The sequence below is a fragment of the Cydia pomonella genome, chromosome 17 (assembly GCF_033807575.1).
Source record: "Cydia pomonella isolate Wapato2018A chromosome 17, ilCydPomo1, whole genome shotgun sequence".
Lineage (NCBI taxonomy): Eukaryota > Metazoa > Arthropoda > Insecta > Lepidoptera > Tortricidae > Cydia > Cydia pomonella.
In genome coordinates this window covers 12,261,883-12,282,137 of record NC_084719.1, presented here as the reverse complement: position 1 = coordinate 12,282,137, position 20,255 = coordinate 12,261,883, and the positions used below count along the sequence as shown (strand labels likewise).

General features: G+C 38.5%; 2 protein-coding genes across 2 annotated transcripts in view; both read right to left on the bottom strand.

Moving 5' to 3' along the window:
* Positions 1–1,812, bottom strand: part of LOC133527140 (chondroitin sulfate synthase 1) — a 49,066-nt gene extending 47,254 nt beyond the window's left edge. Inside the window, exon 1 of the mRNA XM_061864028.1 lies at positions 65–1,812. Within this exon, the coding sequence (XP_061720012.1) occupies positions 65–823 (759 nt within the window). The 5' untranslated portion in view covers positions 824–1,812. The remainder of the gene's footprint in view (positions 1–64) is intronic.
* A 6,470-nt stretch (positions 1,813–8,282) lies between these two features.
* LOC133527145 (uncharacterized) lies at positions 8,283–20,239 on the bottom strand. Its single transcript, XM_061864039.1, has 2 exons — positions 18,473–20,239; positions 8,283–16,998 (listed from the first exon to the last, which is right to left on the bottom strand). The coding sequence occupies exons 1-2, from the start codon at positions 19,967–19,969 to the stop codon at positions 16,873–16,875; spliced, it is 1,623 nt and encodes a 540-aa protein (XP_061720023.1). The 5' UTR covers positions 19,970–20,239; the 3' UTR covers positions 8,283–16,872.
* Positions 20,240–20,255: the final 16 nt, after the last annotated feature.

The following is a 20,255-nucleotide window of genomic DNA, read 5'->3' as shown; positions in this document are numbered from 1 at the left end:
CGTCATTGCCTCACGTCGCCAAATCAAGTCATGATTACTGCCTATTATCACAACGTCTACTCACGTCATAGCTCCACGTGCATGACACCCCGGCGAACTTCGCCACGCACCGTCCCAGCTCCACATCCTCGTGCGTCGTGTACAGGTGCTTTAAGCAGTACTTCACGTGAGGGGCCACCCTCCTTAAAGTCTCCCTCGACATCATCACTCCCGGCCCACCCATACAAAAATTCTCATTATAATCCAAAGCCAAAGCGTCACGCTCATCGTTAGTTCCTCTACCCGCCTGGCCGATGAACTGTGGCTTCCTACTGTCCACTGAACGCAAAAATTCACCTAACTTATCACCTCTCACGTAAATGTCATCGTCCGCGCGCATAAACCACTCAAACCTATCACCGTACTTTTCGTACATGTATAACAGCATGAGAAACGACTTTTTCTGTGGCGGATAGCTGTCGTCCACATTCCGCAGCGGCACCAGCGGGAGCCCCGGGGCTCGAGACACTTCCGAACTGAAAAACGCTATCCGACCGGGCAAGTCCTGTGCCCACGTTTCCATCACTGCCTTCGCTCTAGAATTCAAATACTGCTCGGCCGTCATCACTCCCACAAACACTAAACTCCTATTGGAATTCTGAATAGTCTCTTCCGGGCTTAAATCTATCAACGCCAGCGGGTCCGGCGATATAAGTTTTGCTGCTTCACACGCTTCTATTGAAGTCCTCGAAGACGGCTTTAAGCAGAGCTTGAGGAAAACCCCGAGGGTGACTCCGGCGACGACGCCCGCCACCAGATGCATCCACTTACTCCTTCGGGGCATCTCGACGACACTGCGGGATCAGTAGTTGCCTGTTACCCGGCGTCGACATGTGCGCATTCCAGGAATAGCCTTTTTATCCCTTTTTTGTAGGCGGGATACATTAGCAGGCGGCTTTTTTGTTCGGTTTTCGCTCCCATCGGCGGGGAGCGATCACATGGTCGGCAAGTGCTCTCGTAACACGAATGTTGTATCCCTATCGGCCGAATATCGGATACGCAGATCTTATCGGTGACGCGGCGAGGCGCAGCGAGTAGCGTAACGCGAGACGATCATGTTGGGTACAAGTTCCGATAGCGGAGCGCTACGGGCATGCGGCTCGAGCGCCGGCCGACGGCAGACTGGCCTGCTTGTAACCTGCAACTTTCTGTCTCCGTCGCCTTCGCACGCCCGGTATTATCTATCCGTGTACTCGTTCTTTAAACTTTAAACGTAGCGCCAGACTATGCATATTGCCGGCATCGGGGCAATCCTGACAGCTGGATTGTTGACATCAGTTTGACGTCGCGAATGCTGCGATACATTCCGAAAGCGTATCTTTATAATACAGGTCAAGAACGATCATTTGGAATGATATCATAATAAAAACTTTTTCAAAAAATGATAACCACTTTGTTTACAACCTCTACCAAGGGGTAGACACGGATTAGAAATAAACAAATAGGCTAATCTACCTACAATAACAACCAAACCCTACATAACATTTACAGAAATCTTTCGCAAAAAATGGCAATACACCTTTTTATCAGAAACTTAAGGAAGCTGGGCCAGGAGTAGCCTTACAACTATTCAAAGATTAACCAAAAAATATCAAAACACTTCTCCAGTTGGCTACCTGTATTAATTCCCACTCCCAGCATGGAAAGCACATGTCTTCTTATACTTTGCTCTTCAATAGTATTCTCTATCTACTTTTGTGAAAACATAATATTGAAAAGCAGCCAATTGTGCCAGATTTCAATGGACTTGATCCATTCACAGCGGTGTGTGACAATGTCCAGTGTCTGCATTGTTTGGGTGATTCACAGTAGGTAGTTACCACCACTATAAATTGGTACAGTCGCTGCAGCTTTATGTCGTTTGCATAAGGATCACCGACCACTTGTTAAACCTTTATGTTACTATTTGTAATAAGAACACTCTCATGGTTTTTGATATTTGTATTTTGTATATTCATATGTTTTATAAGTGTCATTCTTACTTCTCTTTGTGATCTCATTGTGTAAACATGTACTTTACTTATTAAACTATTTCCATATAATCCACGGATTTCTCTCAAATAACAATACCACTCAGGGTTGATGATGATAACTTCTCTAAGATCCGGGAATAGCCCTATTGTTGAGCAGACGGAGGCGGACGGTGCGAACCATGTAGAATTTTACACTTACAATTTAGATTTTAACCATAGGTGGGTACCTTCTTTCAGTAAGCATATAATCTTTGCATATAATATAAAAAGTTACTCTATGTTACCTGTGCCTACCTACTGCTTACTGCAGGGGTTCCCAAAGTGTGCGCCGCGGCGCCCTGGTGCGCCGTAGAAAGTAAAGAGGGGCGCCGTGAGTTCTATCATTATCCGAAACCACAAATATTCGCGGGTACCTCTTTGAGCGCTCGCATTGGTAAATAATATAGCGTCGTGTCACTCTTTTTCGACCGTGATTTTAAATTTACAAGGGCGCCGTTGCGAAATACTAAACTTGTAACTGCGCCACATGTTGAAAAAGATTGGGAACCCCTGGCTTACTGGCTGTTGAAAAGTTTTGCGAATCCGAAAACGGGACAAAATGCAACGCAGGTCTTTCCGTATCTTTGGGGTAGCAATATTTCAGCCATTTAACTCTACTAAAACAACGAAATAGCTACATAGTTGTAATTGTAAAAGGCCTACATCCTACATCTAACCTACGAATGTCGCCGCTATTAGCACGTTGCAACCTCGCAGTGAATAAAATGAGGCGTGCTGGCGTGCTAACCTTTATCGCAGCTCTCAACAATTGTGGTTAAGCCGGAGCAAATTTAGCTTAGGCTTTATTTTTATTTAATTACTTATTGTCTTGTCGCCGTCTCTTTTCCAGCCTCCTGATGCTAGATTACCTATGGTTAAGTACCTACAGCCTTTCTATAGTTCTTGGGATTAGCTGATAATCTAAAACGTAATTACGGTACGCTATGGTTAGATATAAGAAAAACACTGGGCCAAGACTTACAGGAAAATCTCTTAGCGAATCTTCATACCGTTTCTCTTGCCACGAGCAAAATAAACTTTCTCTCTTGCCTATCCGACATGACCTTAAATTAAATCTAATTTTTCTTCGTTTAATAGCAAATGTTCAGAGCCTAAAAATTGTGCCACTTCTAGGTAAGGTGAATAAGTGTGACATACTTTTGTAAAAGTAAACTTTGAACAGATAAATCAACATCATAAAGTTGGGTTTCGGACACTGCCCTAAGGTACAGTCAGCGTCAAATACTTCGTAGCAGTCAAAGTGGCCAAATAGTTCGGTACACCATACTAAATATATGGTGTACCGAACTATTTGGCTACTTTGACTGCTACGAAGTATTTGACGCTGACTGTACAATACGGTACGGTTCAACTTTAGCTGGAAACAATGTGTTTTATGTTATTTAGATGATTAGCGTCGAGTCACACTTCTCCAGCAAAATGAAGTAAGTGTAACTGCATTATTAGTGCATGCTAGAAAGCCCTTTTTTAATTTTAAAACGTAATAACCATGATACTAAACGATGATAATTCATTAATTTGTATCTATATGATATATACCCATACATAGTTACATGATATACATAGTTACTTATTGTCATTTATGATAAAATAAAATCTGGTGGCATATATGTATTCCTAGCTGGGGTTTTTTTTTAATTGATAGTTGGTTTAATTTAGTTAATAACTTTTATTTTATTTAATTAATTTATATGTAAATATTTTAATGTTTGTAATTTGGATATCTGGTCCGAAATAAGTTTTCATGCATTTTTAAGAAAGTTCTTTAAGTTTTTATTATCGAACAAAACAAAAAATATCTTCTGTACTTAATAATAACCGGCCAAGAGCATGTCGGGCCACGCTCAGTGTAGGGTTCCGTAGTTACTCTTCCGTCACAATAAGCTAAACTGGAGCTTAAAGTATAGTAAATTGTTAACCAAGGGATGACACGGTACCTTTCACCCGAGTTAAACAAATAGGCAAATTTGCATAATCAGTACCTAATTAAAGTAAGTCTTTTTACTATGAAGGGAAAACTTTTTGCGATAACTCAAAAACAGCTAAACTGATCATGTCCGCTATAGTTTTCATTTAATGTCTTTCTTAAGCTCTACTTCCACGATTTTTTTTCATATTTTTTGGACCTATGGTTCAAAAGTTAGAGGGGGGGTACACATTTTTTTTTTCTTTCGGAGCGATTATCTCCGAATATATTCACTTTATCAAAAAATGTTTCTTGAAAACCCCTATTAGTTTTGAAAGACCTTTCCAACGAAACCCCACACTCTAGGGTTGAAGCGAAAAAAAAAAATCACCCCCACTTTACGTGTAGGGGAGGTACCCTAAAAAAAATTAAATTTTTAGATTTTATTGTACGACTTTGTCGGCTTTATTGATTTATATATCCATGCCAAATTTCAGCTTTCTAGCACTAACGACCACGGAGCAAAGCCTCGGACAGACAGACAGACAGACAGACAGACAGACAGACAGACAGACAGACGGACATGGCGAAACTATAAGGGTTCCTAGTTGACTACGGAACCCTAAAAAAGTAGGTATTGGTTTTCTCACGATGTTATCCTAATCCTAGTTCTGTTGCATAATAATATTGTGATGCTCAGGGATGCACGATGGATTGGTAAGTCAATGAAAGATCTTGTTAGAACTTAAAAAATATAAAAGTGAAATCAATGAAAGAACATAAACTAACGGTTTATCAAGATTTTATTAAGTTTTATATTATATCATTAATAATATAAGAAATAATTGTTTACGATCCCTGATATGGGGCAAGTGTATCATACAGTCACACTTGCCTCAAGTGAAATAGAAACACTTTCCCAATCACTCACTATTAAGGTTACATTTTTAAATGCATGTACAACTCTTATTTTACATAATTTTTGAGAATTAATAAAAATAATTTGAAAAATAAAAAGCATATTTGATACTTACCTCTTCACAATTAACGGATTTGACGAATTTTCTTAGATTTTTATAGATCGAAGTGCCTCGTGTGAACTGCAAGAAGGTAGGAAGATGTGTGCGGTCATATTATATATTTACATTTATTCATATATGATATATGTATATAAAGATATTTATTTATATATAGTATGTAATAATATATAATTACTTTAGATATAGTTTTAAATTACTCTTTTAGGTATGGGTTAACTGGAAGAGATCCCTCTTAGGGATAAGTTCGCCTTTGTATTATCCAATTATTTTCCATCTGATGTTATATTTATTTTTCTCGTACAATAAAGTGTTTACTTACTTACTTACTGCAACTCGTATTAAAAAAAAATACAGATTTCAAATTGACGATAGTCACACAATTTGCTTGACAACGTCACATGTAGTACTTAATTTAAATAGATCGTTCATTTGCTCATGACAACTGATCATACCAATATAAAATTTTCAAATAGTTTACGTAACATGAAGGCCAGTTACACTTATCCCATAGTTACACTTACCCGTATTGACCTTACTAAGAAGGAACTACGCTATTCTCAAGAATCGCGGAAATGGTTGATTATTAAGTTAGTGTAAACGTAAGCATCCATTGTATTGGTAAAGTGCGGACAAGGCAATGCTAATTTGTGCTTGCTAATGCTCGGGTAAAATTAACGGTAGATGCCTAGTTGGTAGTAAAACTGGAAAGTAAGGTCGCCGTCGGTGTCTGATAACAGTCAAGAAAGTGTGAATACAGGTAATTCATTCTGCGATGAATTGTTACGTGTATTTTATTTTATATCCTCCTCGTATTCTCGTCTTAGTATTTGTTAATATGTTCCTGGTTGCACCCTAAAGTAGCTTTAATAACGTTTAGACAATTAACCTAATCCGAAGAATTAGCACAGGATTTATACGACTATGACTGGAAGGAAAACTAGGCCTTATTGGGATAGATCGTTAGATTTCTTACAACTTTATCCTTCACCGCGAAAAGCCTTTGGTAATCAAATGATAATTCGTTCCAATTAAGAAACTCCGAGACTCCGACTAGAAAGGTGCACGCTTTACCGCTAGCGCTAGGCTACCAACACGCTTCACTTTTTTTTAGGTATTCCTATATCCATAACTTAGAACGTATTAGTGAATAAGCTAACCATTTAAAATAGGCACATATTCACAGTAATTGTTATCAAACGCTCGTATGTATTTACAAACATTAAATAATTTAACACCAAAAATTAAAGCATCTGTATTTAACTACAAAAACTTCACAAAACCCTTATCTTACCGAGACTTCTTGACATTGACCTACTACCGCCGTGCTAGATGATAAAACTTACTAAATTCACGCCTTATTATTCCTTCGTTATTGTAGAAGCATAAGGGCTCCATGAAAAAAGGACCTTATCTTGATAATCGTAAGGTATTCTTTTATTTCAAAGTAGTTGTAGCGTACAAGAGTGAGTTCAGACCACGTGTGCTTCTGACACCATTCTGTGGGATCGTTTTGAAGATAAATGTGTTGTTTCAATCAACACACTTTGGATCTCGGATTAGAGTTTCGCAGCCAAATTGAAAAACCAAACAGGTCGGGAATTATAAATATCACATGTATAAATGGTATGATTATATTGATTATTGTTGTATAAACGTGTGCTCAACGTATTTTATAAGATACGATATATTTCGCATAGTTTTACCCCTCGTACTCGTATTCACCCGCGACGGAACGGAAACGATAAGTATATGCATTTAGAGGAAGAGGCTGTTTGTTTCTTCGTTTGTGCGCGGGAAAGAATCTATTTATGTAAAGGTATGTCCGACCGAAGTTTCGGTTTCGACCTCAGCAGATTTTGATTAAAATTCACGTTTCGGCCCAAGGTTCGGTTTCGGCCAAAACCTGCTGAATCTGTCGGCCGCGTCAAAGCTGTTTTTTCGGTAGTATCCGACCGCAGTTCCGTTCAGACTCTAGTAAAGGATTCAACAGCGATGTCAGCGATGGTACAAGATGGCGCTATATTCTAATTTTGTCGGAGATTTAAATATAGTCATTCTAACTATACCTAAGGTGCGTTTAAATAAGAGAATATTCCTAGTCGGTCTCCTCATTATTTTCAATAGAAAGTAACGAATTTTCGCATACATGAATGAGCACGCTTGTTTGCTTAGATTGCGAGCTCTGCATGAGTTGCACCAATTAGGACTGCAATCTGAAGCAAACATGCAATAGTTAATTGTACAACAAGAGAGCAAAGTTTGATATTTCTTCGAGTTCTGCGGAAATAATGAAATAAGGAACATCAATTGACAGTTCGATCGACATTTTTTTTTAAACTGCAAGATACGTTCCGAATTGCGGATACAACTATTTGTCAATTAAAGTAAAAGTAGAATTATTTACTTTGCCTAACAATTGTGTATTTTTAAATTCATTGTTTTAATTGTATAATAAAATACCTGGGTGAATCAACTTTTTTTTGTTTTGTTATCCTGTCCCGTTGTCCAAGGGACAACAGTGGCACAGTTTGTTTGAAGAGACGTTGTATGCCGTTCTATTAACATGCTTAGTAGGGGGCCCATTATGGACGTTGGTTATAACGACCACAAAAACGCAAGTTTAGTACATTTAAGTACCATAAAATCAGTATTTCAATGAACTTTTGTCCCCTGGACAACTAATCGTAACCATGGCAACGAGTGACGCTAAAAATTTGATTGTGCGTAGGTGGGAACCTACGTAAAATATGGTGTTTTTATTAAATTTTAAACTTTTATTTCATTAATTAATTATTACGAATGAGGACTCGTAGGGTGTTTTGGAACGATGCGAAAATAACTATATAGGTTATAAACCGTCAATATACCGTTGAATTACGTATGCACTTATTTTTGCCTCTTTCTTTTTGCTAATGACGTTAAAGGGACAAAGACAATAGAATCCAAATGTTTCGAACTTGTTAATACAAGTCCCGCACGTTGAAATGACATTCGAATATGTCGAAAGCTAAATCCGATTTTGCTCACTGTTTTTAAGCAGCAAATTACCCTTGTTCCAGCAGTTGACGTGAAAACGCATTTGTCGTGCCATTGGGATGTTTGAAAATTGCGAAATTTCCACATTGAAAAAATTTGTAAATTGAAAGTTTCATTTCAATTCCTCTGAAAATTTGCGAGACCTTTTCCAACTTTTTGGAAATTTTGCAACAACTTGCACATCTATGGATACATCTTAAGATAGAGGACACTTGAAATACCAAAATAAAAATAACTCTTTATTTATACATTATTTCCATTGATGTGAAGCCGAAGTACAAAATCACGCACTCTACCAAGCGTTCACTTACAATTCTTACAATTAGCGTCCAATGGGGTTGGCAACTGTTTAAGGTTTGCATAGATGGCGCCATCATAGCTTGCCCCTTTCTCTATTAGCTTTGTTCTATGAGATTTGGCTTTAAGAGCTTGCATCCAGGCCAACAAATTCCAAAAAAAACAAGAATTTGACACAATTCTAGACCTAGCCCTCCACACTCGTGCGCGAATCGAGGTGCGAAGCCGCGAACGCGAGTGTGGAGGGCCCTCGCGTCGATTTCGCAGATTGTTCACGCCTTCTCGCCTTATTCCCCGTTTTTTGTTGGTATTTGTTTGGCCCGCGTCAAAGGAGACGCGAAGCGCGAACTTGCAAGACCCCACACTCGCAATCGCTTCGCGCCGCGATTCGCTCACGAGTCGGTTAATATGTTAAATTGTCATAACCTTCTATGGCGACTACTTGGTTATATTGGGTGCCAACTTGATCAACCAAAAATCAATTTGACAGTTCCCAGTTTGAATCAGTGCCTTGCCGCAAACTAAATCCGATCAGCTGACGCTTCGGCGCCATCTTGCCGCGAACCAAACTGCGAAATCGTCGTGAAGTTGTGCGAGTGTGGAGTTTACGTCAACGTCGCGGTATGTTCGCTCCGCGAAGTCTAGCCGCGATTCACGTGCATAGTCTGGAGGGGGCTTAGGGATTGACAGGGCAAGCTTTGCTAGCGACATCTGTAAAATACAAACTTCGACGTGCCAACCCAGGCCATCGCAGCTCGGCGTAATGAGCTGCGGTTTTTATGGCCTTTTTTTGAACGCCCAGAGCATGTAAATCTGTTAATAGGTAAAGTTTAGAAATTACCTTTTAAAAGTCAGTTTTAAAAGATTGTTAAAATGCTTGTAGCTAATATTTCATTCAAACTTGAAACCGAAAGAATCTCCAATGAATAAATAAAAAATATAGGGACACTCTTACACAAATTTACTAAGTCCCACAGCCAAGAAGTATTGTGGGTTCTAAGACAGCGAAAAATACACCTTCCTTCCGACGTATTGGTATGATGGAAAGGGACAAACGATTGTTACCGGCTTGTCAACTTTAGAACACATTTATGAATAAGGGGGGAAAATATACAAATACATAGAAAACATCTTTGACTCCGACCCACTAGGCCAAACCGATCGTCAAAATCTTCAATCAACTTTTAAAATTACAAAAAAAATCTAATCTCAAAAACCGCCTCGAAACCGCGTCTCGTATAATTGAGCGACAAACAATACCCATTAGCAAACGTACATTGATCGAGTAAGATGCGTCAAGTCTAAGACATTTGTGCTTCGAATTTGACAGCTAAACCAGTTGACGCTGTAAGTCCTGCACCGTACATTCTGCCTATAGGTATACTTTACTCTTTGCATTATGCGCTCACTCTGATTGTCAAAAGTTGACGTTTGGCATCCAGTGACCACAAAAATATGGCGCATTACAGTGCCATCTGTTTAGGCTGTCAACTAGTGCCATGTTTTTATCTTAGACTTTACCTCTCTATTACAATCGACAACTCTTTGCTATCACTGTCAGTAATATCATACGGCCCGATTCGAACTTTAAGATAAGTCAAAAATTTCCTAAAGATACGACATGTCAGTGTCAAAAGTGACGTTTTTGTTTGAAGAAACGTCACTTTTGACACTGACCTATCTAATCCATATCGTATCTTTAGCAAATGTTTGACGTATCTTTAAGTTATCTACCTCTATTCCTACGTTAAAAATGAGACTGCTCAGTTTTAAGGCGCATGGCACACTGCATCCGATTCGCACGTCGCTCCGATGTTTAAGCGAGACAACGCTATACCCATTTTATAGCGACATCCCGCTCAAACGTCGGGGCGACTTGCCAACCGGATGCAGTGTGATAAGCGCCTAACGCAGAAATAGAGCAGAAGAGAAACCTTGGTACATATTTGATATTACTGATGTTCGTTATTTATTCTCAAACTACCATGACAACAGCACCCTTATTACTATAGCGTTAAAGTTCATTTTCTATTGACGCAACTGTCATCGTAATTTGAACGATTTACTTAATTAATGTTCATTTAATAAATAAAATTGCGTTTGCGACAATGTTAGTGAAATGTCTGTTCAATTTGTATGTAGTAAAGCAGAAAACATCTCATGTCATTGTTACATCTAAAAATGCTTAAATGTCGGTCTATTTATTTTACATTTACGTTAAGTTTCATTTTAGGATAAAGGATTGCCAGTGAGAACGAAATCAACTTCATAAGAAGCGCGGTGCGTGGGGGCAGGGTCCCTTGTACCACGACGTAACACGATGATATATGTATAATATCCTGATAAACAATATTACATTGCTTTTTAATAGAGAATATTACGCAAAACTCTGCGTAGGGGACGCCACTAGCACAAACTGTAAACAAACCGCCTTGATGCATCAATATCATATCGTATCTAACAAACAATCTGTGAAAACTTGTCAAAAAACTGTTTAAGGCATAGTATAGTTATTAGGTATATAAGTTACTCTATGACCTCTGTTTTACGGTTTGTGTTAGTACATTGCAGTTTTACCTACTCCCAATTATTTTCGTTTTCTACAATTATCCATAGGTATCGTTAATATATTGGCTACGAAAATACTTTACATACATGGTACATTTATATACATTGTGATGTTTAAAACAAAACATAAGTGTTTGACCTATAACAATAATTCGTTTTTTAATTTTACGAATGCAATTTCAGTGCATAATATTCCTACAATTTTGTTAACCACAAAATTAACTATATTCCAAAGCATTTAAGTTATATTTTCCAATGGCAATAGTTTGAAATGGTTTAATATTGTTTTCACCTCGGCAGCTCGAACAAGAACTCTCGTCACTCCGGCGGGGAGTGGCGAAAGTGCGACTTTCCTCACTCCAGGGAGTGAGACAAGCTTTCGTCATAATGATGATGCCTTACATTCATGAATGTAAATAAATGTGGTCAACTTTACTCGATGCTGAATTTTTTTAACCTTTAATATGTTCTCACTACTGAGGTGAAAAGTTGTATGGGTCACACGAGAGCAAAGTTATTTTACATCTCGTGTTTTTGAGTCCCTCGCAAGAAAAACCAACTTTCCTCTCTTGTTGCACAAAGAACTATTCTGCCTTGGCCTGAGTGGACGCTCGAGTTGGGCGTGCAGCGGGGCGGGGCGTGCGGCTTACATGTTAAATAAATGCAAGCGTATATTAACGGCCTTAGTACACGCTGCTGCTCAAATCACTTGTGAGGTCTTAGTCTAAGGCTTAAGTGGACGCTCGAAGCGGAGCGTTCGGCGGGGGGTGCAGCGTGGCGTCGGGCTCACAAGTGATTTGAGCAGGCACGCTTGCATTTGTTTAACATGCACGTCGCATGCCCGCCACGTGCATAATAAATTCATGTCATAATAAAGAATTTAAGTTTCTATACACTGGTATCCAGAATTGGATATAGAGGATTGACAATAGTTAAAATAATCTCATTAAATATACGCTCGCAATCGTCAGATTACTCTTACTAATCCTGGATACTGCTGTTACCTTCACATAAAATTGATTTGCCGAAAACTTAAGAAGTGCACCTCGTCTAAGTAATTGTGTACAGAATGAATACGTTCTGTTGTGTGTTTTTATTTAAAATTCAAAAAGTGTAAACGGTAAACCTGTTTACTTTCGCCATAAGACATAATATATCTCCGATATTATCGGAGCAGCCAAGGTTATCTGAAATATCTGAACACGCCTCATGTCAAAGGGAAGTTATTCAGATATTTCTGAGCACCATGGCCAATAGCCGCTCCGATACATCTCACAGCGTCTGTAAATTCACTACTATATTTCGACATAAACCAAAAGCACTTCTTAAATTTCTGAGCTAATAATTTACTAAATGGACGAATATTATTATAACAAAATGCATATCTTCACTTAATGTAGAAATAAATATTTACTATGTACTAAAAATAAGGACTGTTTGGATTTTATCCTGGATACTTATACTGAATTACAATGTAGAAAGGATAGTCGTAAGCATACACTTTTTGGTTAAAGCACGTGATATAGGGTTAGGGCTGATTTCAACGGCACGCGAACTCGCATGCGATTTTAGTTACATTGCGGCAGGGCTGCCAGATCGTATAATTCGATACGAATTCCGTATAATCAAGATTTATGTACTGGCAGCCCTGCATTGAGGACTATTGAGGTTACAACCAATTCGGCCAACCGAGCAAATACCGCAATGTCATGAAACTCACATGCAAGTTCTCGCACCGTCTAAATGAGCTCTTGGGGTGAAAAGTTAATCAATTGGTGTATTCAGCAACAAATAGATAGTGGCGGCCGAAATGACTGAATATATTGGAATGTCTTACGATGTAATGTGGCTTTGGCAGTCACTACAAATATATTAGATGCTGACTGTACACTACCTGCAATAATATGTTACTCTTCGGCCGCAAAAATAGGTATGTGACACGCATTGACATATATATATATCTCTAAGGACAGGCCTTACGGGCACTAAGAATAGGGCCAGTACAGCGCGCGGTGTCACGCACACGAATTCGAGCCAATGGTGCAGTCTAACGCCACAACGCGATTGATTGATCATTTTGCATCACGCGCGCGATTGATCGTAACTAGTAGCGTTAGACTGCAGGATTGGCTCGAATTCGTGAGTGGCACCACTGGACTGGCACCATTCATTTAAGATCAATTCATATAAGAGCATGTAAAATAAAATCGGGTCACATATTTTTGTATCTTAGCGCGGTAGTGAAGCAGTGCAAGATCACTTTCCATGATTGGCGCGCGCGTTTCTTTTTTCGTTCTTATTGGTGAAATTTTTCACTCACACCGCCCTTCTGCCTTACGCAACTCTGGTGGAACAAAAAAGCGCCCCGGTAGTACCTATAAGAGGCATTGCGATAAATTAACGGCACTTTTGAAGCTGGCAACGAGCGCAAAACTAACTGGCAACTGAGATCATAATGCTATCTCCTTTACCCTTGTTAAGACCAACCAACAGTGAAAGATATGGCATTATGACCGGACCCGCCTCTTAGTTTTGCGGCAAGTATAACAAGGTGCTCATAATTATCTGAACATGACTCTAGTCAAGCCGTTGAGACTTGAGAGTGCTTTTTCAAATATTTTACAGTACCCTGATAATAGTGATAATATAAGGAGCGTGCAGCTGTAGACGGCAGCACAGAAGCCGCCTATTATTCATTATTTATGATTTTTAAATTTATGACACTAGATGGCAGACCCTACTATGCAAAATAGAGCCAGCGTTTAGTGTAGGGGGCAGCACCTGCTTAGAAGCGTGAAATATTTTCTCTTTCTATTCGCGGTCACGAGATGGCTAACCCTCCAACATGCACGGTCTCTATAAATATCATGTACCTATGAATTGTATGATGGAGGCGACTGTTCATTCCAAACTACGGAAATTTCCTTTTTTATTACGTAAAGAATACAAATGATTTCGATGTCAGTGCAGTAAAAGTAATTGATAACAGAAAGGGCAAAGATACCATTACTTATTAGCTAGAAGAATTAAGAAGTGAAGGCAATAAAAATAAATAAGCTCTCTACTTTAAGTAGGCTAAGAATAGCATCATACCACAGACAACTGAGTCAGCACAGACGTACGGAGTTCTAGGTTTCTTGACAGCAGTAGATGACGTTCACTGCAGTCTTAGATTTTGGGGTTGGGGGAATTTAGATCGCAAATTTAACCATGTAACCAACTAAGGAAGGTCCGACTGAGTATGGTACCCAGTGTCAAAATGGACTATTTAACAAACATATTTTTATAACACGTGTCACAGACAGTGTCCTATGCCGAGGATGCATGGAAACAGAAGAAACAGGTGGTGCTGGAATGCAGCGGAGTGGCCCCATACAGGGCAATACATCTCGGATCCCCGACAGACCTCCCCGAGGTCTTACTCCATATCAAAGGTTTGATAGTATTCCTCGAAGAGTTGGGCTGGCAAGAATAGCCAAAACCTCTGTCACGCAAAATAGGCGCCAGTCGTCGAGTTGCGGGAAATCGCCCATACCATATTACAATACAATAACCATTTAACCGCTCCGTAAGTCCCTGTTAAATCAGTTGTCTATGACCATACTGAGCAATGACTGCACATTATGGCAGTTAAGTATATACTGATTGGTTGGTACACAAGGAGACTGTTTTATAAACGCATGTAACAAGTAATATAAACGGCAATATTTTTAACATTTATGTTATAGTTAAAGAAAAGTTATTTGCGCCGATGAATGTTATAATATGGCTCTTTTACAATAGATAGGGTAATAAAATCATCAACACCCGGCTTCGCTATAAGTATACTTGACATAAACAATCTTGATTCCACCTTTTTCTACATTATAATTTCAAAGTTTTCCTGGTTTACAATTAAATATTTAATCGAAAGTACTGATTGAATGGTTGAAAAAAGGTTTTATTTATATAATTCCAGAAACACAAAGTATAATAACTAGTTAATCGTACTATGCACTTTGTCGCTCTTTTGTCCCCTTGTATTCCTAACGAAAAAGGTTTATGACTAATCGGTGCAAATTATATTTCGTTAACTATACGCTCTTACTACATGCTACAAGCCTTTACAAGGCGGTCTCCAAATTGAATGCAGATCCGCTAGCCGCTTCGTCGTGCGAGCAGGACATCGGTTACATGCATAGCGCTGTCTCGCTAACACACCGGAGCGGAGCGCGGATCCGCATCGGTGTGACAACCGCGTAAAAAAGTCCAAAGAGCTGGGCTATAACCGCAAAAATCGAAGTTCGTCAATTGCGAGCATTTTTCACTGTCACTAATTACGTATTAGTAAGAGTAAAAGAGAAAGATCCCCGCAATATGCGAATTTCGGTTTTCGCGGTAGGCCCTCTGACATTGAATGTCTAATCTAACATTGGCAGCGCCAGCTCTTATGAATGGACCTGTGAAAATTATTTTTAATAACTGTTAATAATCATGTCACCGCTCAGTCTTAGGTACAGATTCTAGCATAATAATTATTTCGACACACTACCTACTCTTAATATATTATTGAAAATATATCACTCTTTCGCGTCTATCGTTTTACACGATTGTCTATCATTTCGCCGAAAAAATAATCAGCCAGTCGATTTCGAAGACATGTAATAATAGGCCACCATCAGAGACGTTTATTAAAAAGAATACCCTCGAAAAGTTGTAACCGTTTAAAATAATACGTAATGTCTACGAATGGAATGGTGGTCTATACGTACAAGTCAAGTGAGGTCGCATATTTAAAATAACACTTTTTGCTGACCGATGTCTTAATTTTTTTTTTGACGTAATGATAGGTAAGTATTTTATAAACGCTCGCAAAATACATTAAATTACAGGCATTTTTCGTCCAACCACTAAACGTATTATAATTAGGTAAGTATTTTTAGCAAACAGCCTACTCAAATGTGGCCGATGGAGCTGAGCAGTAGGTAAACAATAATTACTTATTTTAATTGTCAAACAATTGTTTCCTACCTCCCTAAGGCGAGTATACAAAAAGGAAGGAATTGAAAAATTCCCACGATTCCGGTAAGCTTCCGTAACTAAGGTTGGTTGGAACGATCTGTCTGGTCGAAATGTTGATATTGGGGTAGATCATGTACAAATGTATACACAAAAGTGGAATTCATATCCCTCAGAGTTTCCTATTAAAAGAATGTCCCCTGGAAGTGTGTCAAATGGTATGGACATGAATAAATTATTCCTTTAATTTACATACATACCAAATTTCAAGACTGTCCAAGAAATTTTGAGGTTTGTTCTATTCCGATTGTGCTACTAGGTCATCTCATGCCTATAAGAATAAGTTTTTGGCAAAAATTTCATTTTGGTACAAGCTTTTATCACTGACTGTACTTTTCTTTCCACATGCAACTAATACTCAATTCTGAGTTCTAAATTGCCTGCTACCTAAAGGTTGTCTGAAAGAGATCGCTTTTTAGCGATAAGACCGCCTGTTACCTGGTTCTATTTTCCTTTAAACTTTATTTGTAGTTTTACATGTATGTAAAATGTATAATTGTTGATGCAATAAAGAATATTTTCTTACTTACTCATCAAGACAATTCTAAAAACCCCAAACACAATTAGGTCACGTTGTTTTATTACAGACTTCCCGTGGCCACCTCCTGCCTCCATCATCAGATCAGCTCGATTGTACCACAATATTTCATTGTCACCCGACTTACATATGTATGAAAATTTTCAGCTCAATCGGAAACCAAACATACATACATATATACATACTAACAGGGCAAGTTAAATAAAAGCTTGTAAAAAGTGAAATTAAACTATATCCGAATTAAGCATAGTATATTTTTCTTTCAAATATAATTATTGGTCACTACTGCTCCATCACCTTAAACGTCTTACGGGCATCCACATATTTTTCTTTTCAATACCGTTTTCCTATTAACCGTTACGACACCAAATCGTCCAATGCCTTGTCTCGGTTAAACTCGTGTTTCGCCAGCGCGGCGGACACTCGGCCTTCTGAAAAGCCAAGGTCCATCAGCTCGCCTAGTATTAGAAGACCCTCGATTACCTGGAAAATGACAACGAAAACGGGTCAACTTATACTGGCATTTAATAAAAAGTTACGTTCGAAATTAGAACCTTCAACTTACGAACCATTATAGAAATGTTCTAATAAAGCAACGTGACTTTGTATATCACTGCCGAGTTCATAAATGCAATGGATTAATGTGAAGAAATGTATACATATTTATGAACTCGACTGTACATTTGACGATTTTGACGTCAAAAATATGTATTTAAATTTTCGCCTTATTACAAAGAAGTAAGCTGCAAAAGTGTAAAAATATCTTTGAAATTGACTGTACAAATGTCGGCAAAACAAATTATTCGTAATAAAACTTCATAGGTTGGTTTATAGCTACTAAATAGGTACCAGAATCCATACTGCTATTTGACAATTTGTGGGCTTTATTACGAAGACATAAGGCTTACTGATGTCAATTAGGGGTAGTAGTAGTAGTACAGTCGCCATCAGATATATCGGAGTGGCCAAGGTGCTCACAAATATTTGAACACACTTCTATAGGTATTGTCAAGGCGTTAGAGTGCGAGTTCAGATATTTTTGAGCAGCTACAACCGATATAACTGATGGCGACTTCTGTTATTAGGTAATACTCGCCAGTAGGCAGTTGTGTATGCTAATTAATGTCTCATGAATAGGACAGACACGGGCATATTCATCATCCAATTATACTTGTGACCTACTTTCTGAACGTCACTTTTTTAAAGAAAATTAAATTCAGGGAAATAGATATTGAACCTGTTTAAAATACCTTACTTTATTTTGGTTATTGGTTATTACTAGTAAAATGTTGAACTGAAAAGCTTGCGCTATTCCTGATTACTGCAAAGTGACATGCAATAATTTATTGCATAACCAAGTATGCTAAAGTATACGAGGATCTACAAAATACATTGTGTATGTGCATGCTTCTTCCTGCAATGTGCAAGATATTATTATACTGATACACAAACCATAATAACAGTTTCTGGGCACGCTTGGGCTACAGACATACATAGATATGACATTCATATAAACATTGTATGATACACGTGCGAATAGCTAATTCGCAACTTGTGTCGATTTAAAACACGCCCTTTGGTGTCTTGTTTTAATTTATCGCCACTTGTTGCGAATTTCCTTCTTTCCGCACTTCTAACGTAAATAACTGAATATTGCTACTTTAGGGCTAAGAGCAATTTTTGCAATCTTCGTTGTGCAAGATATTTTTATATAAATTATGGATAATCTTGGCACAATATTACATTGCAAATGTGTTTTTACATTATTCAATACATTCTCAGTAAACGGAAGGCAATAAAGATAGTGAACCACACTTTCAATTATTAGATAAATGCTCTAGAACAGAAAGATATAAGGTTTTTCCGTGCAAAAATGTTTACTTAATTTATCTCTGCTCTACTTTATTAATTCAGATATTTTGTCTAAATTAATAATGAAATAACTTTAGTATCTCACCTTTTTATCATTATCACCTACAAGCGTACATACTCTGGCAACCCTGTCAAGCGGGAACCCCATGCCATGTATCTTCCTACACATATCCTGGAGCTTTGGAGACAGCTTTTCTAAAGGATTTGGTAGCTGTTCTGGTTTCCGTTTGCTTTTCCTTTCCTTCTTTTCAGTGCTTGAAGATGGTTTTGGAATGTTTGTTGGTGCTGGACTTACATTGTGAGACGACCTTTCATTTGCTCGAAGCCTTGCTAACATGATTTCTTCATTCAACTCTCTAACTATGTCCGGCACACTGCGAGACCGCGATTTGATCTGAGTACTTGTGTTTTCATATGTTTTGTTGTCATCCCGTGCCATGTTTTCAGTTGGAATCTGTGCAGGCATTGGATGGTATTGATGAAAATAATATGGTTGAGGAATGAATGTAGACTCACTTTGTGGTTGGTTTATGTCCGTACTGACTGATAATGGATTGTTATAGTATTGAGGGTTAGCAGGATATGGATTTGTAGGAACATAATATTGATAATTTGGCATGTACATGTTTTCCATTGGCATTTGGTTATCACAGACATTGTCAGCTGGTACATAGTAACCGTTAGAAACGGGATAGTGTTGTGGTGTTATATACATTAATCCAGGGCCCTGCATTTGTTGTTCAGTGTATGAATTGGGTAGATAAGCAAGCCCCTCGGTCTGAGCTTGGGATGCACAGCTCGGAGCTGCAAATGTTTGGTCAGGTATATGCTGCTGTGGATTGCAACTTGTTGTAGATTCTTTCTGACTCTGCAGTATCTGGGCTAACAATTCCATGTCATTTATAGTCTTTAGCTCCACATTATCAAACGGGCTAGAAGTATCATTTTCAAAATCTCTAAATGTAAGGGTTTCTACATTGTGATTATATTGTGGTATTTTCTTAATCTTAGTATTAGTTTTATATTCTTGCAAAGGATCAGGATCATCTAGTAAGCTGTTCTGTGGGTAGTTAGCTTGTAATTGTATAGGTTGTAGGATATTTAGCTCTGGTTCGGGGTTACCGCATGTCTGATAGGTGACTTCAGGAACTGCAGGCTCCGGTTCGGGAGAGTCTTCTAATACAGGAGTAGTATCACAGTTTTTGTCTGTTTTCTCATCAGGAGATATTGCACTTATCTCGTCAGTACTCGGGTAAGACACTTCAGACACGCTGAGCTGTTTAAGTTTTTCCTCAGCCTCGGCTGCCGCGATTGCATCCAATTTCTTCTGTTTGGCTTCCTCTAATAACTGTAAGCGATGTTTACGTTCGTTTTTCTTTGTTTCCTTAGCACTCCGTAGTTCCTTAAGCTTCGACAGCACGTTAGTCTCAAATTGAGTGCAATACACAGCGTTGTCGACCACATTTTGAGCTCGTAGTGGGCATTCGTGCACGCTGTACGGCAGATCTATTCGGGGCGGCCGCTTGTATTTTTCAGAGATTTTCACGGGGACGCCGTCCATAAAATTCCCAAAATGTGACATATCAAAATATCTCCGCAGAGATAATGATTATAATCAAACAATGAGACGACAAAGTTTGTTTCTATTGACTCTAAAGATCACATCGTCCTTGCTCAACGTCATCACTCGGTAGTATGATTAACTTTGCTTTCCCAACATCGACGACACTAAGTTTCGCGTGTTTTGCATTATCACTATAATTAATTTTAATTAATAATGGTCGTAATATTTTTTACACAAAATTCAATTTCTACGTGACAACTATAGTCTCACAATGTCATTGCACTGTCACACTGTCAGATTGACA